This window comes from Falco cherrug, chromosome 1, assembly GCF_023634085.1.
Source record: "Falco cherrug isolate bFalChe1 chromosome 1, bFalChe1.pri, whole genome shotgun sequence".
Classification (NCBI taxonomy): Eukaryota; Metazoa; Chordata; class Aves; order Falconiformes; family Falconidae; genus Falco; species Falco cherrug.
The window spans coordinates 79,736,561-79,760,283 of NC_073697.1; the positions used below are offsets into that span (position 1 = coordinate 79,736,561).

Consider the following 23,723-nt stretch of genomic DNA (forward strand, 5'->3'; position numbering starts at 1 on the left):
AGAAATTTGGAAATCTATAAACTTTATTGTGCTTTTGAAGAGACCATTTTCAGATGTTCTGTTTAAGTTTTGTAAATGTATTAATCTCAGTTTCAGCAAGTGTCCCACTTCTTTCATATTCTCTGTAGAATCATATTTATGTTTTCAGCACTGAACCTTGTCACAAAGAATAAATGTCCAGCCCCTGCTCTACCTGTTCTTCAGCATGATCAGCTTGAAATCACAAAGCATGTTGCAGATTTCTTTATATTTTTGATAACCCTGCTGGCAGTCTGGTAAGAATTAAGATGGAAGGAAAAGGGAGGACATGTAATGTTAACTTACAAGGAGGTGGAAGAAAAAAAAACATTTTCTGACAAGTGGTTTGCCCACGTTAAAACATTCCTCACACATCAGTGAGTTTCTTGGACGGTACTTCCTATTTAAATCTGGAAGAGAAAGCATGCTCCTGACTACTAGTGATGTCATGGGTGCTCTGTCACACGTCGGGCATTAAATAAGGTAGTATGTCTATTGCATAACCAAAAGTGTCACACTTAGCTAGTCTGATTTTAAAAAACCCACCACAAACTGGTTTAACTGGAAAAAGCGAAATTTCGTCTTAGTCATTTTCTCATGAACCAAGAGAACAAGTTTGAATTTATGTATTAACTGTACACCAAAATATTTCATGCAGAGAAGCAAACTGTTAGATGAGGCATATATTACTTTGTACTGTATTTGCTTACTCTGTCAAAGTAGTCTTCATATATTCTTATACCTCTTTTGTTGCTAAAAATAGGAAGAAACCCACTAAATGAAGTATTTGTAACAGTGGAAATGAGATCAGATGCAGGCATCTTGTGTACATACTGACACTCTCAACATATAGGTGCTAAATAAAACTAGCGGACCATAATTAGTTCTCACAACCATCAGGCCCCTTCTCCTTGCTTCATGATAACTCTCTGTTAACACCAGATTAAATGACTGCCAATCAGTTCCCCCAGGGTGACAGAGGGCAGATGTAGCAGCTGTCACACCATCCCTCTTCAACTACAGGAATCCTGGCTGTGGAAAAGAGGAAAAAATCCAGGCTGTCTTAGTATCTTCACAGCTGCTGGCTTCTAGAAATTTTTCTTGGCAAATTCGTAACCATTGTAAAAGGGAGCAGCTTTCCAACGCTCTTGCACTGAGTCTAGATAGCTGAAAGCTGCATGCAGTAGTTTTTATCTGACTGTATTCATACTTTACGGTTATGTACTTAACTTGCACAAAGTAGCCTCTTACAATATAAGTAAATGTCTGATCGTAAATCATAAACGGGTAATTTGGGATGATAGATCATCATTATGACCTTGACAGTTGAAAGTATGTGCTGCCAGAAAAGTGAATTGCCTCTGTCCATTATGCTGTGTGCAAAAGTAATACTGGACTGTGCATTCTGTGATAACAGAAAATCATGGAATTTGAAAATTATTCAGATTTATGATCTGTGAAATGCTTTAATCTTGGCACTCTGGACTAAGGATTTTTTTTTTCTTTCTGTTTTCTTATCACTAGATTGAGAATTTTTGTGATTTCTGTTGGCTTTCAATGGATATAGATTAAACCACAGCTTTTGAAAACTGTGTATATACTAACTTGATGAGATAAAGTTGTATGACTGTATAAAAAAACATTTCACATTGTGGTACCAGTAAAAAGGAGCTTTAAATGAAGGATAACGTGCCTTTAATGGATTGTATAGTTCACTCAAAATATTTTTTTTTCTTTTTTTTAAGGAATTCCAGTCGATGTTGCAGTCAACATCTTCATTAACAGCTTTGGGTCAATTCAAGAGACAACTATGGTAAGACTGAAATGAAATTAACATAGCACACGTGGAGATTTTCTTCTTAAATTAAATTTCAGGCTGACGATTATGAACTATAAAGTAGAAAGGATTGTTACAATTGTAGATACTGAGAACTGAGTTAATGGGGTTAGGGATAGACTAACTGTGCTCTATGCCATCAGTCTATTAATCTATTTCACTCTATATTTGTCCACAGATTTTTATAGCTTTTAGAATCTGATGTATGTGAAAGGAAATCCATGGTTTCTAAGATGCAAGAAATACATTTATTTCCATAAGTTATTAAGTTCAGGGGAAGAACACATTTGGTAGTATGAATCAAATAATCATCCTGAGAGTTAATATGTAGGTTGTTTTGGATATTACTAAAGAAAATACCAGGACTGTATGAAAGAAAAAGAACAGACATGCATAAGGCTGAAGCATACGGGTTCTCTGTTTTATGTAGATCTGAGGATAGGAGTAAATCATGGAGGGATAGAAGGAGGAGGAGTGAAGGAGTACACCATCAATGATCATACTTTTACTCCTGTTTATTTACTGTGTGACAGAGAGAAGCTGAGGAGTTTCTGAAAGTGTGTTTCCAGTTTGGTCAGAAAATTTCAAAATGTCAATAACAACACCAAATAGTGTACATTATGATTTTGACTTTTTTGTTTCTTTAGGAAATAAAATCTATTTCAAAAGAAGAAATCATTTCAGCAAAGCCCTTTCCGTTATTTCGGGACTTGAAGATCTTTTTAGCAATGGTATTTCCAACAAATACCATTAAAAATATTGCCATAAAAATGTATTTAATTGTTGAAGGTGTTCTGAACCGATCAGAATTTTTCTTTCCTATAAAAAAGAGGGGTAGACCATGTCTTGGCAGTATGTGGGAAACCACAGACAGGGCATGCACTCGGTGGGAGTTCTGAGATGCTCCCTGAGCATCCCAGTTAGAAATAACTGGTCATCTGCTGCATCCAAAGCATTGATGCAGTTCCCAAAATCAGGCTGCTTTTTTAAAATACTATGACTAAGGCAGCATTCCTACTCGTAATGGCATACAAGCATAAACCATAATACGGCTGATAAATAATAAAACACTTTTTGTTGGTGGTGGAAGCACCCACTTAAAACTCAGAACCAGCTTACGTGGTACCCAAAGACATTTCACTAGGACTGTGGAGCCACTCAAAGTTAAACATATGTGATGGCTGAAACAGCTTTTGAACAGCTTGGCCAGAATTTTCTGTTTCTGGAACTAAAAGTGAATAAAGATTTAGATTTGATTGCAAATGATAGTAAGTCAACTAATGGCATTAGTGGGAAGTGACATTGAAACAAAGAATGTAAGTGTGCCAAAGATACCTTGAGATTTATTTCTGAAAACAAAAGGGGGACTGAAGTTTAAAGAGGGGCAGGGAGGAAGAGCAGGAAAGTAGGAGTGAGATAAGTGTCTAAGATGGCAGGTATATTAGGCCAGATGGCCCTTTCAAGTTTCTGAAATTTATTGCATGCCTTAAAAAGTGACTTTTACAGAGGCTTTTTTACAATTGACCCAGAAAATAGTAACAAAACATGAATAGAAGAGGTGTGCTTCTCCCCCCCAAAAAAAAATTAAGTACGCTCTCTATAGCAATGTTTGCCTGCCTGTCTGTGATTTTCTGATATGATCACTTACAAATTTGCCAGGATGTTCTTTAAGTCATGTTCTCCTCCGTATTTCAGAATTTCAGACATGATCCTTACTTCAATTTATGCATTTAGATTTATACACCCAGCTGATCACCATGATAGCTCAGCATGTTTATGTCAAGTTTGGATTACTTCTTGGTTGCCTTAATGTATCACTGGAAGCACTAACAAAAGAGATGGTTAATCTGTTCTCCCATATATAACTTGGGAAACTTTTCCTGCTGCAGTGGGCATTGGGTCCTGTGGACATTCAGGAACCACTGCTTTCTTGGGGGTAGGCTGGTACTTGTCTTCAGATGGTCTGGGCAATGCAGCAGACAGTAGAAGCGAGTCCCTTAGACTAGAAAGAAACTTCTGCTTCTGGAATCACAGAAAAAGTGTTTCCTGGAGCTGAGATGCCAAGTCCGTGAAGGATGAGGGGCCTCTTGCATTCAGAAAGGAGAGACGTTTGCAGGCAGCAATGGAACTGCTGAAAAATGTTCCGTGGTGCTGGAGAGGAGCGTGGCTGGCTGCACTGTCTGCATCCCTACTGCCTCTGGCGTTGGTGTGAACCGAGGAATATGGATTTCTTGACTGTCTTTAAAGTTACCAGAAGGTACTGAACTGGTTGGAGTGGTGTCATTACTGACACCAAAATTTGTGAAATAGTGTATTTCTGAGTCTTTCAGTCGATGAAGTCTCATGATGATTCTTGGTTCTGTAGCCACTTCTGGCTATAATAGCTGAATTTATAGGTTTTCGCAAAATATATCTGTGGGGGTAAAGCATCCTCTTTTAGCCATGCTAAAGGGATGATTCCTTCTTCTGGGTGATGGAAGGGTGGGCAAGAATAATCGTGGGTGACAGGTGACTGGGAGTGAGGTGGTGGTAGAAGGCCCAACAAACCAACGTGTAGAGTGCCAGTGAGGAAAGGCCGATCAGCATGCTAATCTTCTGCTGTTCAGAAGGGTGTTGAAAGAGATCAGAAGGAAGAATCTTCAGCAAGATATTTCAACATCGACAAGTTGTCAGGTATCGCTCTCTTAGAGCACTCTCAGAAGCAGCCAGCTCTGGGGTTAATGTCTGGAACTTCTGACTAGTCAACAGGCTCCCACAGTGTCCCTCGCCTTAACATCGTGGTGGCTGGTTCTGATGGTTCTTCATGTATTTCAGGAATCCCACAAAATTATTTTCAATTACTTTTTCCTTACTGTCCTTTTGGTCCCATGATGATTGCATTCTTAGCTGTGCAGCTGGCTCGTCCTCAACAAAGAGCAGAGATTGCGTCCCACTGAAGTAGAGTCTATTTAGCTTTAAGAGGGAAAGGAATTTCTTCATCGAAAACAGTTGACAGGTTTGAAGTATTATTGTTTTGAAGCAAGACAGGATCCATAGCGTGGATCCTGTGCCCAGAAGCCTGTATTGCTTTAGTCAGTCCCTGGTGAAGAAACTGAAGGGCAAACGTTTGCTCTGTGCCTAGAAAGGGTAGTCTTCACGTTGTGTTGGTGAATGCTCACAAGAGAATTGTGACTTTTCACGCATGTGTCAGACAAGTTACCTGGAAAAACTAAACAATTTAACAATTAGTTAAATACAGAGAGAGTAAGAATTTGTACAGCTAAAATGGAGAAGAACTTATACCAGAGCTGCTACCTTCCCGTGAGCTTCCTTTATCTTGAATCTGTAATTTGTTTTCTTCTAGCTCATTAAACTACTTGTCTAGGATCCCCATGCTAACTCTGCTTCTACTTTTGCAGTTTTTGGTGGTTTTTTTTAGACTGCAGATTTGTGGGATAATACAGTGATTATGTCACATTTAGCAACTGTTACAGACTGGATCACCAGCCAAGGATTCCTAGGGACGGATCCTTTCTGGTATAAAAACCTAAAGGGCTATAACATTTTAGCTGTGCTGATGATCTGATCCTCTGTCTACAGAATCTATATTCAAGGTTTGTACATGCAGCGTAATCTTTCTTCGCTGGCTGAAATGGCAAAACACCACTTTCTCTTTTTCCTTTACTTTAAAACCTTGCAGAAAGGTCTGTTTAATATTTATGTATATAAAGGAAAACTCTGTTTCATTATTTTAATATTAAAAATGCTATTTTCTACTTTATCAAAAGACAGCACTATCATGCTTCCTTTCTTTGTATGAGTGCAGTTCGTGTAAAAAGGAGCTTGTCTGGCCACATGCCCACTGTTTAGTAGGCTGCATTTGAAACATTTCTTAGAATGCCTCCCGTTTCAACCTCCCTGAAAACAACTTGCCTTCTGTTGGAGTTTCATGGGAAAAGAAAGCCCTGTAGAATACTTTTGTGATTCTTTTTACCTGCCAGGTCCTCCTAGCTCTAATGCTGATGAATATCTCTTCCACCCCCCACCCCTAGTTTCAGGCTTTTTAATTTCTATTTGACTCTCCTTTATTATAGAATGGCAATCATTCTGCAATATTCAAGAATGTTTGTCAAATTTATAGGAGAAAGACCATGTGCTTCATGCAGACAACTTCTTCAGCCCCTAATTGTAGTGCACATACTGAATCTTAAAATTCATTGCCCAAATTTGACAGGACTGGTCGCAGACTTCTTTCGAAATAGATTTATACCAGATCATAGTCTATGCTGCTGCCAGGTGTTGTAATAGTTCATATTCTAAGAAGCAGCCCTTCTGCACGTCATCGTCTGGCTAGCCACAGTTTTGTATCCTGACACCTCTTGGCTTCCTTGTGCATTTTCTTTATTGCCTCAAGTATGCGGTGGATTTCCTCTCCATGTACCCCCTGTCGCAAGTCTCTGTCAGTTCGGTAGGTCTGAACCTGCTTCTTTTAGGTTAACGGGATTTGTCTTCCATTGACTTAAATAGGAACAGAAATAAGTTCTTAAGACATCACAACATCCAGTTGTTTGCTATATTTAAGTTCATTTGTGATAGAGCAAGAAAGAAATTAAAACAGCATCCATCTGATTTTACTTCCAATTCTTATTTTGCCAGTGCATTCTGCTTTTCAGTGGTGTAAACGTCTCCTTCTTCTAAATGGGTAAGCTGAGGGCAAGTGTTGGATGCTGGTTATCATTTGCCTATGGCTTTGTGAGGGCGTCCTGTTTTGTTTATGGGAAAATTAATTTTGGTGTGATGAATAATGTGATGGTTGTGGGCACACACAGTATGCAGTATTTATCTCACATAGTTTAAAGTAATAGTTTTCACTGAGACAAGAAGTGCATATGGAATGGGATCTTCAGCGAGAAGCAAGTAAAGTAAATTTTCAATTATATACTTATAATTGAAAAGATGCTTTCTGAGATAATGACCTGAATTCCCTCCTGCTCTGAAGCTTTTCTGTGAGAACCTTCCAGTACGAAGTCACTTCATATTAACAATTATTTTATATTTCTTGTTTACTTTGGCAAGATAATATAGGTCTTTGTATAAATAAGTCAGACCGCATATATTTTTTCAAAATCGGACTGCCAACAAGTAACATGTCTCTCAGAACTATGCATATTAATAAATATCATCTCAGTTCTTTCTACTTCATTTTGATGCTTTGCTCCTCTTTACAATGCAGTAAGGAAAAGTATTAGGCAGTATAGTGTCATGAAGAAATACAGGGGCTGATCTGACTGGTGGACTGGGCACAGGAAAGCGGGCCCCGTATTCCAATTACCAGGGTAAATCATCAGGGTAAATGATTCTGCGTGAGGTCTTAGCCAAGTGCACTCCATCCTGTTGAAGTCAACATGACTGTCTCAACATGGCACTTGCTCTGGACTGTAAATGTACACAATGTAGTAAGTACGACAGAAGAGAACTCACGTATCAACAGAAAAATGTGTAAGAATGCATTAATGTGTAAAATAACTAAAATTTGTTTGGTATGCAGAATACATTGACAAATCAAAAATATGTTGAGGACCTTCACTCACAGATTTCTAGCATTTTGCTATAAATGTAAAGCAGTAGCAGTGTTTTCACTGCTCTGAAAGCCCTTAACCTCAAGGTGCTTTGTGGTGAGTGAAAAAACAGAACGCACCATAGAAGACAGCTAAGAAGACTGGAGACAGACGTTATCTTACATATAGAATTTTGGTTTATTTGGGGTTGGTTTTGTGCTTTATTTAAACACCACCTTTATTCATTTTCTGTATATGATCTGCCTACTTATACATAAAAAAGAGGCTCTGGCTTAAATGTAAATGTAAAAAGCAAAAAAGACTTAGAGGTAGGACTGAAAAATCATAACTGACGTACTAGGTCAGATTTTTCCTTTGGATGCACACAGCTTTCAATAAGGACAGAACGTGTGCGGGTATTGTTTTGCCCCGAGACACATGCTACTCCAATTGCCAAAGGCAAAATTAGTGCATGGCTCTACTACTGTCCACCCTTGATCAAGAGTCCTGCTGAATCCAGAAGGAAATTTCCTCTGCGTAACGCCTTTTTTTGTCTCTTTGAGACTTATTCTGTGTCTGCTTTCCTAGATGCTCTTTCAGTACTCGTATTGCAAGCTGGTACCGGTTTTCCTCAGTTACCAGCACAGTCCCAAATCACTGTTACAAAGTGTGAGGCTGTATTCTGTGTGTGCAGTGTAAAATCTGTGATCTACCTGGTCCGTTTTCCGCTTTTGCAGGGTGATGTTTTGCCATCAGTGTGCCAGTTAACCAAATGGGGAATTAAGCTGGAGTTTAAACTCACAGGATGCCCTGACAGGAGTGAGATCGTGTCTGCTGCTTGCAGCAATTGAGTGGAGCCAAGCTATCGCCTCCCTCTGCCCTGCTGCTTGCTTTCCCCATGCCTAGAAAACAGGGGGCTGCTATCCAGGGCATGCAAAAAAAAATGGTGCTGGGGGAGACCATTTGGTCCTTTTTTTAAAGAAAGTTACTATATTGAAAAGATGAGTAAGGCATAATTACCTATTTGTAGTAAAGGCTATTAAACTCTAAGATTTATGTTATTTGAATAGCAATTACTATCTTTGTGGTAGAAAAATGAGGGCATAAATTTTTTTTCTTTTCGGAGTCTGATAGAATTGTTTTCTTTCTCCATGGGTTTTTGGCTAGACTTTTGGCTAGTCTAATAATTATTTATTCTTCCCATCAGGATTATAGAGTCAATATCTTTCTAAGACAGAAGTGGAATGACCCCAGGCTCAAACTGCCCAATGACTGGAGAGGTTCAGATACGCTGACAGTGGACCCAACTATGTTTAAATGTCTTTGGAAGCCGGACTTATTCTTTGCAAATGAAAAAAATGCTAACTTCCATGATGTCACACAAGAAAATATCCTTCTTTTTATATTTCGGGATGGAGACGTCCTAGTCAGCATGAGGTATTTTATGGATGTATTTCTGCTCCTTTTTTAAATTGCTTGATATGAGATATATGTGCTGTGTTAGACTTAGTAACGTAATACAGTGTATGACTAATGCTTAGGTTTATATGACAGTTTGTAAACAATACTACAATAAATTAAATGTGTGTAAAGTCAGATGAAGATATTTTAAAGCATGTCAGTTGGTAGCACAGCAGGTACTTGAAGTGTATGTATGTTTCTATGTCTTGTTAAGCTAACACATTAAGTAAATTAGTATTACTAGAAACAAAGTTTAAACCATTTTGATAATTGCTTACATTCCTGGAAGCGTAATGAAATGGATAAGATATCCGAAGTAAAGACATTGGCAAAACAATATTATTTGCACACCGTTTGAATTTCTATGTCATCTGAAGAAAATTATGTTTACGTACTAATGATATAGGGAGGGGCAGAAATTAAAAAATTTTTGAATATAAATGTTTTGTGGAAGTACTGGGATATAATCCTGATTAAGTTCTATACCTTACTGGATATGGATTTTCCCAGAAGACCCAAAAATAGTTTAATTTCGTTGCAATTATGCATACCTTCTTGTGGTTTGACTTGGTTTATCAAAGGTATATATACACCGTGCCATAAAAACAGTCATCCAATGAAAACAGCAATTTGGGTGGTTAAAAAGGATCTTATAGTGAATTACAGATCTAGAGAGCTTATAAACACAATGATTTGTAGAGATTATGCTCAATTTCCTAACGGTGAGTGAGTTTTCTTCTGGTTTAAACTGGAACATACTGCCCTGATACAGGAAAAATGATTACCCAAATATACTGCGATATTACCATTAAGAGGGAACCACTTCTGAAATTATGGTCACGTGAGCTATTTCCTCCTGGAATAGAAGCGGATAGAATAAGAAAGAAGATGGGAGAGTCTGGGGGTTTTATTGTCCATTCCAAATCAGGAGGAGAAAACTCAGTCACAAGACTTTTGCCGACAGTGATCAGAACAGAAAATATATTGGGCAATCAAAGCATTTCATTTGGCTTACTCTGAAGGTCCTGGTTCTGATCTCAGTTGTTTCTGTAGCAAGTTTTGAAGTCTGTAGGTATCAGTATTTCAAAATTAAGAAATCACTTTCAGCTATAAGAGAAACTTCCCATTTGGAATAGAAAATGTTAAATTAAACATTGAAACTGTTTTTACATATTATTCCAGGTTGCATCTATTCCTAAGTGACCTTATTTCAGTCAATAGGTTAGGTTTGAACATCGAGTGAATACTCATAGAAGTGTTTATAATCGAAATAATCTTCTCTGAAAACTTCCGAATAACAAAACCAAATTCAATAGTTTGAAATTATTGTTGTCCTCCAAAAATATTCTGATGATTTTAATAATACACTGCATTCATAAATGGTACGTGTGCAGATAAGATTAAGTTTTTTGAGGCACTGTGGTTTGGTGACATGCTACTAAGATTTTCGTTTCTTAAAATATGTAATTGCTTGCCTTGTATTATTAGTTTACAGAGATATTATCGCATGTAAATGAAAGACTCTCCGGTTACCAAATTACATGAATGACAAAATGCATGTGAGAGAAAGCTCTTGCCTGCATAAATAGTTGAGAATTAGGAAGGTGCTCACATGAGGGGAAATAAGCAGTAGAGTCCCACGGAAAAAATTTTTCTGGGTCCTGTGCTGTTCAACATAAATCATCTGGAAACCTGTGGATTGACAGGCACTTCTGATGATGGCAAAATATTCAGGATAGTAAAGATAAGAGACAACACTGAGAATTACAAAATAATGACTAGGCGACAAAGTATGAGATGAAATTCAAAGTAAATAACAGAAAGTTATACATGTGGGAAAAAATATTTTAATTATACAGAAGAACTGATTGGCTTTGAGGTGGTTATTACCAGCTAGGAAAATGGCCTTTGGGTGATAACGGCCAGTTCTCTGAAAATGTCAGCTAACAGCTCAGTACTGGTTGAGAAAGTGAATTGACTTCTGGGAAGTGTTAGGGATTAAAGAGAATGTCATGTCACTATAAATTCATGCTATACATGCATCTTGAATACAAGGTGCAGTTCTGGTCTTCCCACTGCGAGAAGGCAGGTGAGGGTGTATGGGATGTATTAAATGTATGAAACAGCATCCTTTATAAAGAACGGCTAAGCAAGGCAGACATTTTTCACCTTCTTTTCCAGGGAAAGAACTATAAGACAGGCTCAAGATAGGTAAAAGGAGATGATTAGAGTGCGTGCAGCTTAGCTATGGCATGCCTTGCTGCGGGATCCTGTGCATCATCGAAGTTTAAACAGATTCCAGAAAGCAACTGGAAGCAAAGCAGCTTCTTGGAGGGAAAAAATGTGTTGAGGTCTCTTAAATCTGAAGCATCACTCCTGGTCCAGGAGGCCCTTGAGGTGCTACTTTTGGGAGGCAGCTAGATATCTGGCAAAATACAATTTCCTGATTGCTGTAGTCTCATATTCTTCTTCAGGAGTCTGCCATTGGCCACTGCTGAGACAGGACTCTGTTCTGTGTGGGCCTTTGGTTTGGTTATTCTTATGACCTATATGTATTTTGTCTTGTATTAGTAGGTCTCTAATTTGTGAACTACTGTGTGTTTAAAACTCTCCGTAAATTTTATTCTCAGAATACTGGAAATAGCTCAATTTCAAACTGCTACTTATTATAACTTTAATGAACTTTTTTCTGCTCTTTTAGAAGCTGGAAATACCTGTGATTTATTACTTTTTTTTTTCCTTATTGCCACATACTGCTTACATGGCAGCTGACACTGTTTTAAAATTCCATTTCTGTATTTCAGATTGTCTATTACTCTGTCATGCCCTTTGGACTTGACCTTGTTTCCTATGGATACACAGCGCTGCAAGATGCAATTGGAAAGCTGTATGTAAATCAGTCTGTGCATAAAAACAGTTGCCTTCTAGGCATGCGTCAGAATCCAACAAAAATTTATCAATTCTGTATTGTTCATGTCAACATTTTTAATGAATCTTGAAATTAATTATCACTAGTTCCTACTAACATACATTTCGCTATCAAAAATGTTTCTTAAGGTTATGGCACCATGCACTCTGGTTTTAGCTTGTGCTATCAAAGATAATGACAACTGATAGGTTTTATAAAAACATTTACAATAAACCTAGTAAAATGGAAACACGTATCATTTGGAGAAAGACCCCATAGTTTCTCCATGTAGTTTTGACTGCCAGAACCTGTGCTGCTTTGTAGACTGTTGGGGTCCAGTTTATCCCCTTGCATTGATGGTGCGTGGTATTGCTCGGAACTTTTGATAGGGTGCTGAAGGAAAAGGATTTGATGCTGATACATTGAGAGCATTAACTGTGAAACCTTTTGAAAGGGGTTTCAAGATGTGTTGTGGATGTAGTCAGGCATCTTTCCCTTACCAATCCTTCCCTGGTCTGTAGGTGATTTGATCATAAGATCATAAGAAGGCGAGGCCAACTCTCATCTCTGACAGGCTTCATACCGTGCTGGAAGTGGCAGACAAAATGTTTCTGAAACCTGTCTTCTCTCCTGTGCCCCAAGTACAAGGGTGCCTACTCAAGTACAGCTGTTTCCCAACACAGTGATCCCTGGTGATCCCACGTACGTGGTAATGCTGTTTTCCTGAGTAAGGACAAGTGTGAAGCAGAGAGGAGGAGGGTGGCCCAGCCCTGTAACACAAAAGCTTCATTCAGCTGTTACTCCACCAGGTCTGGTGGGGAAGGTTAGGTTAGAGAAGGGAAAACCAAAGCAAAAAAAGAGCAAGATTAATCAAAGCTGAGCAGAGCAACCCAGTGGGGTTAATAATAACGATGATATCAGAGTTTTACAATTTAGGTTTTGACTACCAGCATTTACTTTTAGAATTGTAGTATGTCCATAGTAGTTTTGCCCATCACTAATCTGTGTATACATTAGCTGAAGCAAACTCTCATGGTAAACCTAAATCTGTTTGGGGTTAAACTGGAATTACACAGTAATATTAATGGAAGTTTGCTCGAGCTTTCTCAGTCTGGATTGTTTTACAGGCATTGCAAGGTATAGTTATTCAAGGAAGAACTAGTCATAAAAAATTTCTCAAAACCTTTATTTAAACAACCTTATAGTTTCTCTCCATGCTAAGTTGGTATGTTCAAATTCAGGAGGAATTTGCTCCTATGGAAAGACAGTGTGCACTAAGCTTCCTTCTACCTTTTAGTTCCGTTGTCACAAGTAAGAACGGTACCCATGACCTCCTGTCTGTCTCTCCAGTTCCAGCAATGGGCTTGCTTTTCCTCCTGGCCATTGGCAGTTTAATTCTACTTCAGTTATTTTAAAATCAGTATTTTGTTTTTAGTTGCTGGATTTCCGAAACAAAAAAGGCCATCAGTTTTTACTAAGCTGTTCTTATATCTGCAGTTATGATCTACAGTTCTACACATTCTCTATAGGCAAAATTTTCACTGTCCAGTAATTGTTATCATAAAGGGTCTTGGCAGTTTTGTCATTTGCTGTATGTTGTAAGGAGGTGGGACTGATTTTATGAACAAAACATGAAAGTAACTAATTGTTCTTTATCTTCCATCACGAAGCATTGAGACATTGTGTTTTTTATTAAGTTGTTGTGAATCTTAGAGCAGTTAGATTGTGAACAGCTTACCTTTTTTAATTGCAGCTGTTCAAAGACTAAAAAAACCCTGTCTAGTGCCTCCAGAAAAAAAATGGTTCTTTAAACATTTTTCAAAGACTTTGACTTGCAAAACACTGCATTCCAACTCCATCTTTTTATGTGTCCCCATCTCTGTTTCTATTTAAAACACATTATCTCTGTTTGAATTAGGTTAATCCTTAATAAACAGAAGGTGGCAGAAAAATGGCATGTAAAATCACGATTATTATTATTATGCATATTTGAGCAATACTGCTTTGTGCTTGAATATTGTTAGCTTGACTGTCACTGCCTCTCGCTTCGTGGTGGTGTATACATCACAGTTTAGACAGTCAGATGTATGCTGAAGTCTGTCCGTACATATGAGATCATGAAGGCACTGAACTGATTTTAGTAGGACTACACCTCTACTTAAATTCCTGGTCAAGTATTTCTTGAACGAGAGTGCTTTCATGAATCAGGGCCTTTAACCTGAAAAAGCTAAGCGGAAGGTTTGTTTTACACAAAACCCAGTATTCATTACAGTAATTGTGTTAATAAGTTGTTTTGAAGTTGCTAGGGCTTGTGAGTGCTGTTAAAGTTCAGTATAATTTTCATGCTTTGCTGAAGTAGAGTATGAATGAATATGGAGGCTTCAAAGCTGTGGAAAATAATGGAGCTTTGCCTTCTTTGTTTACATGGTAAAGACTGTAACAAAAACCTTTTAATTGGTGTAATATTGTTGGTAATGTAATGTTCCACCCACCAAGTCCTAATCTGGGCTTACAATAAAATTCAGCTGTGGATTATTTCATTTTTGTATTTAATTCTCTGAACCAGAAATAGAGAGAAATAGAAAAGTAACAAACATATATGCTAGATTTTCTTGCAGAGCTTACTCTGATTTAGATGGTTCTTTAAATGATTATTATTGGGTTTTTTTTGTAGTTGGCTATACAACTGATGACTTACGATTTATCTGGCAGTCTGGAGATCCTGTACAGCTAGAGAAAATTGCTCTGCCTCAGTTTGATATTAAAAAGGAGGATATCGAATATGGTAACTGTACCAAGTATTACAAAGGCACAGGTAGGTAGCAATCTCCTTGATACAAAAACTTTAAGCTGCCTTCAGTTACTGTTTGTAGTTAATGGTTAATATTCCAGTTCATGTCTTACATTTCATGGGATAAAATAAATTAATTTTAAACTAACAGGTAGTTCACATAATAATAACTGTCATACGTGGTTACTGCAAGCTAACTCAAATGTAGAAACATCTAGGTTGAAGAAGAGATTAGATGTTTGTCTTGGTTTTGTTTACATGTCTTGTGATCTTACTACCATCATTTTGTTTCTATAATCCTTATCCCTGTTTACGCTTGTAAGTGTCAAACTTTTCTGAAAGGATGTTTATGTAGAATTACGCCAGTTGCAGGAAAGTAGGATAATTTTGGTTTTCTGGTTTGACTTTTGTTCCAGAAGTGGATAGCAGTAGAGTGTAACTGCAAATGCTTTGCCCTGCAGGTTCTTCCTTTCTTTAAGTGTTCTGGAAAGTCTGTCATTATAGAAAGCTGCTTACAATCCTCAGCCCTGAATTTATTTAATCCTATGATTATTTTCTGAGGGTGGGCACAAATTTATCCAATGGTTTCTGTACTCTGGCTTCTCAAAATTTATCTTTTCTACCCCGATTGATTCCTGTCTATAATGATAGCCAAACTACAACTACTGACATACTGTGGCAACTGCAAGTCTTCCTACAACAACAGAGGTCAGCGGGGTGTATTTGTCAGTGCTCTTGATCTTGGGAATAGATCTCCCATTAAATCTCGATGAGGACGGCTGTGGTGCCACAGCTTCTGAGGATCCTCTGCAAGTTTCCCATTGACTATTCAGCTGCAGTACATTACTTGCAGTTGCTCCTGAGCTAGATCTGAAGTCTGAAGAGATCTCCAGTAACCTTAGTAGAGCTCAGAGTTAAGGAATTTAACTTCAAAAAGATAATGAAAATTGGAATGGCATTTGTTTAACTGCAAAATGAGTGAGTTCTTAGCCTAACTACATAATTCAGCATCTCAAGTGATTCACTATCTGTAAATAATATGAAATGAGCTCTCCTCAGGAAAATTCTGCATTTGTGAAAGCAAAACTAACTGGCAGTGATTGCATTCAAATCTAAGTTGGGATATGGTAGAAGCTTACTTAGCAGAGAGAAAAATGTTTTATTCCTAATTAAACAATGAATTTACTGAAAAAAACAAGTGATAAAGTTGTGAAAAAAATAAAGGAATGGATCTTGTAATTCTCAAATAAAATTCATAGAAATGGGAAAATTGAAAAATTTACATTGTATTTTAGGGGAAAAAATAAATACTCAAGATTGTTATCTTGTTATTGAGCTTACCATGACCATTTTGAGTTTTGCCCTAAATCTAAAATTAAACGGCTAAAAAATCCTTAGATATTTTAGGTATTTTTAGGAACCTTAAAGAAAAACCTAATAATTTTACACTTTACTATGAAACAGGAAAGAAAATCAGTAGTGTTCTCTCAAGTTTCAGCACCTTGTGACCACAAGTTGAAATGATACTGCAGAATGCTCAGTAAAAAGGTCATGTTGTCTGTGTGTGTATGTCATTTGAACATGCAAGAAAGAACATGAGGGAACCATCAGAGTGGGTGGAGTGACAAGAAATTTTTAAAAAATTTCCTAATTCCTTTATTGCAAATCCTTTTTGTTTAAAAATTAAGAAGATCCATGTTAATCATGTGATCAAGGTTGGAATTAATATTTCATTACTATGAATGGAATATTTTGGTACTCAAATACTTTTAAAGGGTGTTTTCACTAATCAGTAGTTGTTTGAATTACTTTAAATTTTAATGTTCAAGGTATTCATAAAAACAGATTTTGTGCATGTAGTTAAAATTAACTCAGTTAAGGATTTTGTCAGGTAATCAAGAGGCAGTGTTGCATGTAGAAGCAAATTTTCAAAATTATGGCTTATGTAGGAGAATCCTGCCAGTTGCAAAGAACTTAATCTTTACTGCCTATTTATGTCAAATAATGTTTTGTCATACCTACCTAACTAGAAAGAGGGTCAAAAAAATGGGGCGACTTTCTGTGGCAGTAAAGTGAGTATTAAAATTTGAAAATTGCCTGTTCTCTGTTTATCAAGTATATAACAGATCCGAATAGGTCCTTGGGAGCTGAATGGTGAAGGCAATAGTTACTGTTCTCTGCCTGATGAAAGATGATTCAAAGGCATATAGAATGCATTTCTGGCATAAGGCAAACAAATAATGATATTGAAGGTCATCCCTTATTTGAAAATAAAACCTAAAGGTATCTGGAAACTATTCAGGAATTATAGAGGGGATATTTGTCAAACAGATCATTGAAGAGAATAAAATGAACTATAAAATACTGTATCGTGTCTTCTAAACAGGGAAATTTTTCCTTAATGTTTTATTGTTTTTTTGTTTTGCTTCTTCTGTGCCCAAACAGTGCTTTTAAGATGATTTGTCATTCTACAGCACTTTACTGTTAAAACATAGAATATAAATAGATATATTTTTGACAGATCCTATCTTCTAAATCGGCTTTGCACTGACTTGATTGACAGATATAGACTGATCTGAATTTTGAAATTGTTGTAATGTAACATAGGAATGCCTTTTCCTTGTGATAGATTAATTTATGAAGTTGTTTTTATAACACTATTGTGTTAATATTAACATAAAAATGCCAGTTCTATTAATTGAGTGAAAATATGAACAGAATTTGTCTTCTGGTTATTGGACTTCCTGATCCATCTGTTACCTGCCGCAAAACCTCTAGTATCTGCAGCTTTACTTTTTGTTGGAGTTATCTTAACAGATATGTTCTGAAATGTTTGTGTGCTTTTAGATCCTAATTTTAAAACATTTGAGGCACTGTTCCTTGTTTTCAAAGTGTAGTGGCTTTAGAGCCTTTTTTAAAAAGTCTGTACCAGTTTTAGAAGTCACCTGTACCAGCGTTCAGTTCTGTGGGAATCTCCGCTTAGAGACACACTCAGATCACTTCTTTCCATTCTAAACTGACTACACCAATATTTCTTAATTCCATCTTTTGCACGATTAATGCTAAGGAGGATTTTCAGATGAGCTTAAGCTAGTATGACCACTAGAGCCTGTTGGTTTTATCTGGACCGCATCTTGAAGCCAGCATCAAGATGAGAGTTAGTTTAACTGCCTGGTGCTGATGTGCTGTGGCTAGAGAGGGGGTGCCTGGTAGAGCACAGAGGGTACCACATGCCTGCCCACACCTGGCGGTTATATAGATCTGTGTTTTGAACATGTTTTTTTTCCCCAAATGGAACTCTTTGCCTTCATAAAGCAAATCAAATCATTACATTTTTGCTCTTAAATAGAAAAAGGCCTGGAAGATATGGATCAGAAGCAGCACATTAAACATTAATGCATTTATTTCTTTAAAGGTTATTACACTTGTGTAGAAGTAATCTTCACTTTGAGAAGACAAGTTGGATTTTACATGATGGGTGTTTATGCTCCTACACTGCTAATTGTTGTTCTATCCTGGCTGTCATTTTGGATCAATCCTGATGCAAGCGCTGCAAGAGTCCCACTGGGTAACCTGCGTTTACACATACCGTCACGATCCGCTGTAACGCCATTGAGCCATTCTCGGTTGCTTTGATAACATGACACCGGACACTGAAAGCAACTTCACTTCCATTATCCACTCATCATTTTCACTGAAACCTCCTCATTGCTAGTCCAGTAAAATCCACCTCCACATTAAGACTTCACTTGATAATGGTTCCCGTGTTCCCATGATAAGCACACTGTCTGCTCCTCTCAGCCCAGACAAATCTGATCTTATCCATGTACAGGTGATGCTGCAGACACTGGCAATACGCAGTTCATAGGAATCTGAGCATTTGAATAATCAGTAAGAAAGCAGGATGATGAGTAAGGCTCTAAATAGTTACCTCTTGGAGCAGTTTTTTCTGAAGATTAATAGAAGCAGAATGATGTCTGCAAAAGAATTAGCATCTTTGTTACCTGATTAGCTTTATTTCATTAGAGTCAGTTCATAGGAGTCCTTCAGCCTTGTGCGTTCAGGCTGCTCAGCAGAACACAGTAGGGGCCTTCATTTATTATGAAAGAGCAGGACACAAAGTTAATCAAAACAATATTCTCTTGACTAATTGGATTGTACATGGGACTGCAGCTGTGGGGTGGCCAGATTTACTGACCCCAAGAGCTCAATGAAATGCAGAGCCAGGCTCTTGCACCTTGACACTTCTGTTTGGATTCCCTTCCCCATGCCATGACCTCTTTGTCCCCCTCCTTTGGACTCCCTGTGGTTCCCTTTTCCCTGGCACTCCTACCTCCCTAGGTCCATACTTTCCAAATCTTTTCCATGTCCCAGGAGGTTCAGGGCACCTGTTTTCAAGACCCCAGGGGTGCAGTTGCAGAATCCCTCCAGCCACATGCCTTGCTGAGAACCCTCTCATCCACGCTTGGACCTCCACACCCCCACAGGACCTGACTCCAGTGCAACCTCACATGCATGAATGCGTGTCAGTAACACTGGAGACCCTTGGGGTCAGGACCTGCCACATCCCCTTACCAGTCTGTGGCTGTGCTCTGCACAGTCCCGCAGCAGTGGGTAGCTGAAATCCCTGTGTTAAAGGCCAGCTGGAGCAGGAACAGTGCCAGGTTTTGTTGGGTGGAAAAGCATCCACGTACCCCCTGGCCTGAGCTTCACTGCTCTCGTCTCAGGTCATCTGCCGTGCTTCCTTCTCTGCCAGTGATGACAGGCAAAGTAATCTAAGATCTGCAGAACCCCCACAATTTAAGTGGGATGTTCAGGTCCTTGAATGCATCCAGAGGAGGGCAACAAAGCTGGTGGAAGGGCTGGAAGGAATGTCCCATGGGGAGCAGCTGAGGACGTTGGGCTTGTCTAGATGGGAGAGAAGGAGGCTGAGGGGCGACCTCGTTGCTCTCTGCAGCTCCCTGAGGAGGGGAAGGGGAGAGGGAGGTGCTGAGCTCCTGGGTGAGGAGCTTTATACTGGACACCAGGAAGCATTTCTTTACCAAGAGGGTGGTCGAGCGCTGGAACAGGTTTCCTAGAGAGGTGGTCGATGCCTCAGGCCTGTCGGTGTTTAAGAGGCATTTGGACAATGCCCTTAGCAACATGCTTTAACTTTTGGTCAGCCCTGAATTGGTCAGGCTGTTGGACTGGCTGATCGTTGCAGTTCCCTTCCAACTGAAATAGTCTATTTTAAAATCTGGAGAACTGTGACTGGAGTGCTACTTTTGCCTTTTGAGCCACAGCTGGCTACCTTGCTATAACTGAATGTAACAAACCCACTATTATATTTTTTTGTCTATCTTCTAAGGGTCTATTTCAGAATGCAAATCAGGGGGTTTTTTATTCTGACCTCTAAAAATATTAATAGTAATTTAGGGAGGAGTCACAATCTGTATTAGTTTGATAGCAAGTAACAAATATCCCTCACCTTGAAAAGTAGCAAGGATGTGTTCCACAGTGCTAAACATAAGACATTTTAAGAAGAAAAAAAAAAATGGGGAAAATGTAGCATGTATTAAATTAAAAAGATAGAAACCAGAACTGGAAATGTTTTTCATCTAGTGAGCTCCAATGCAATCAAAGCTTGAGCTGTATTTCCACTTTTATAATCCTGCACTTCAAATAGCCAACCAGTCTGTCTTTTAGATTTATAAGAGACAGTGCTGATTTATGTAAATTGACGTCTTTGTGACTAAATAATGCATACTTATTTATCGTTGATTTGCTTCATTTATTATAAGTGCTCCTTTTATGTATTAGCATTTCTGAAAGAATGCATTTTTAAAGTCACTAACCATTGGCTTGGTTATGTGACTTTTCCTGAATCCCCAGAGAAGCAAAATAACTCTAAATCTGACCATCCTCAAGTCATGAGTCAGTATTTAGTAATGCAAGTTGTTAACACTGTCAGTAGGGTAAGATTTATGTTTCTCTGGTTTGCAGGAGGGCAACAAACTAACTCTTCTAGCTACATCATTGAAGAAGTTGACCTTGGAATCTAACAAGATTAACATTTTTGTTCGGAGTGAAGGATGTCTAATCCCAAGAAACTGTTACCAATGGCCTGAACACTCTCAGTGGCTAGATACAGGTCTTGCCAGATCAGAAGCTTCTTTAGATTTGCTTATGAATGAATGCAGTTGTCCCTAGAGTTAAGTATGGGGGGCCACTGCTCCCCACGGCAAGGCAACTTGGAAGTTTCCAGGTGATTTAGGAATACGAGACACTTTGCAAGCCAGTAAGCAGAGTATATTTTTGTAAACTGATTAAAGTTCTGGGAAAAGAGTGTACATTTGAAGAAAAATCCTGTGTCCACGTAGGAACTAAACAAATTGCAAGCCCTATTTATCCCTGTATCATTTCACCCAACTTGATCATCTGGCGGTAGGGAGGTCCACAAAGGACTAGTATCCTAGCAGCTGTGGCTAAGCAACGTAAAGGCTGATAGCACTGTATGCTTCTGTCTAATTAGATGATGGTGTTTCACCTTTTAATGAGCCAAACAGAGGACTCTCCAGTTCTTTACAGGTGGAAAGTGTTCCAGCATCCATTTAATAAAAAACAAACAAACAAACAAACAAAAAACCACAACCTTTCCTACCTTCACTGCTGTGTGATCCTCAAAGGGAGTAAGATCATCTCTGGAGCTGTAGGGATCTGAAGGACATCGGACTTCTGTCCGCCCGCAGTGGCCTGACAGTGTGAAGCATTACTCCAAAGTTCAGGCAGGGCTACAACAGGTTAACTAAAAGCTTGGAGTAGTGATCTGTGATGTATTTCTCACACAGAAAGGACAAGCAGACATGCACCCCACCCCCATCACTCCTGTCCTCAGATCTGTCTTCATTCTAGGCATTTCATTCTATAAAGTTGTAACAAATGCAGTCTCAAAGACATAAATATATATGTATAACTGTAGTTTGAGGAAGGACTGGCAAGATCATGTCTTTTCGTTTAAAAAGTTTAATGAAAGAAAAGAATGTATAAGAAGATACCAAATGATAAGGAAAGCAAGACAAAATATTAACTTGGTCAATAACATTTGTGAGATGAAGCCAGACATTTTTAAAGCAGTAATATAAACCAGAAAATACTGTTTTAGACAGCATATAATTAACCTGTGGAATTCACTGCCAGGAGATAGTGCTGAGGACAGTAAGTTTGATGGATTCAAAAAGGGGAGATTAATTTATCTGGCAGCATGTGCTGAAGTGCTTTGCTGGACTGGCACTTTCAGATGTTATCCGCATGTAACCTTAGGTAGTATTTTTAAAATAGTAGCTCTGTAAATCATGCTTTAGGCTGTGAGATAACTAACCTTACTGATAAACTAAACTGTGCCATCAAGAGGGATACTACACTAGGGGAAAAAATGCGGAGGTATTTCCTGGAAATGCCAACTTTACTTGCAGGTATGGGGGAAGGAGCTCTGTCCTTTCTCTTTAGTGCTCCTTGAGAAGAAAAGGGGCATTTTTTCCTTTTTTTAATTTTTTTTTATTTAATTAGATAAGTAATTTTGCAGTTAATTTGTTCATTCTCCTCACTCATGTTTGAGGCTTGAGCTTTGGACTGTGTTGGGTAGGTACCTAGTGCAGCTGCTGCCAGATGTGCGATGCACACCAGCAGTGCTAGGTCTCCGAGGCCGTGCTAGCTGTGATCTGGCAGCAGATGGCTGCTTAATAGAATATTTCTGTGCTTCTATCTCACTTTATTATTATCTTGAAAACCTAGAAGTTTCTCAGACCCTGAGAATGAACTTTTTATCCTAGGAATCCAGACAAATGGATGTTAGCGGCAGGTCACTGTGACCTCAGTTGCTCTACTGAACAGATCGATGAAAGCTCCACTAAAACCTTCTCAGCCACTGGAATTTCTAAGTTGGTTTTGTAGAATTAAATTCTGGATTGTAAGATCTATTATTTTAAGCTCTACATAGTGCCTGTACAAATGTTTTCAGCACCAGGTATGATAATAATATTTGCCTATTAAGATAATAAACACTTTTAAAGTTGGTAGGAAAAAAAATTACAATATCTGAGATGTTGAGTCAGTCCATATCATTGTCTAATTGGGTTAATCAGCAGGAGGGCAGAGGCTGCCTGTCAGAAATCTAGCACAGACTGCAGTCTGCATGGTACTTGATACCGTACGCTGTTGGAGAACAAACGGCAAGCTGGGCATAGGCAGAGGGGCTCTCTATAGATTAAAAGGCATTGCAGCCTTATTTGTACTTGTTATTGCAGTTCCTTATGATCTGTAATTAGTGTTTATCGCCAGACAGCTGGTGTTGGTCAGTGAAAATAATTTTTGTAAAAAGGGGACTATTCTATGCTCACTTTTTATCCATATGGGAACGTTTGTACTTGAACATTTCAGAGACAGTAGATGGGGAAAAAAGCCAGAGTGGACGCTGAGGGCTCTCTGATTGGTGTTTGCCATGTCGTTCTGACCTGAGGTAGCAGATCTGGCCATTCTATATTGTTCTAATGGACAAAAAAAATCCAGCTTTGCAATGATACATAGATTCTACACATTTCTAAATAAAACATCATAAAAATTTGTATTTTAAAATTGCATGACTGTAATAATTTCTTTATATTTTATTTTCAGTGTTTTAAGATCTAGAAAATTACCCACTTCAAATGAATACCAAATAAAGTATCATAACAATCTTCTTAAAATCCAAATGGGAACACTAGCAAAAGAATTATGTGATATTTATGATCAACTAGATTTGAATAATTTCATAGACCAATACAGATACTTTCAGTTTTATTAACATTTTCACATCCTCAGTTACTTAAAGTGGATCTGAAGAAAATGATCTCTGTATGAATTACAAAATTTTTCTTTGGAAAAAAAAAATGCTTTGTATAGCACATATGACCAATATAAGAAACATAGTTAAGACTGAGTATCTCCTTTTGGCCAACATTTTCTGTAGACATCAATTACATTTCTTGAAACCCCCCATTTATTACTAAAGATTTGTATCATTGGTGCTCACAAAACCAAAATGGGACATTCTGAACTGGGGGGTTGAACTAAGTTTTCCTCCCATGACAGTCATTTCTGAAGTTAGTGTTTTTCCAAATGTAGCTGTTCGTGCTGCTATTTCTTTTTGATAGGAGC

The 23,723-nt window shown here is 38.2% G+C and overlaps 1 protein-coding gene across 2 annotated transcripts in view; it reads left to right on the top strand.

The window, feature by feature from the left end:
• The window catches only part of GLRB (glycine receptor beta), a 52,051-nt gene that overhangs the window by 14,481 nt on the left and 13,847 nt on the right, over positions 1 to 23,723 (top strand). Inside the window, exons 4-8 of one of the 2 annotated variants that reach the window (XM_055700961.1) lie at positions 1,764 to 1,831; positions 8,600 to 8,829; positions 11,658 to 11,740; positions 14,436 to 14,576; positions 17,968 to 18,120. In XM_055700961.1, coding sequence (XP_055556936.1) covers positions 1,764 to 1,831; positions 8,600 to 8,829; positions 11,658 to 11,740; positions 14,436 to 14,576; positions 17,968 to 18,120 — 675 coding nt within the window. The remainder of the gene's footprint in view (positions 1 to 1,763; positions 1,832 to 8,599; positions 8,830 to 11,657; positions 11,741 to 14,435; positions 14,577 to 17,967; positions 18,121 to 23,723) is intronic. The other variant, XM_055700962.1, reaches the window with a different exon arrangement.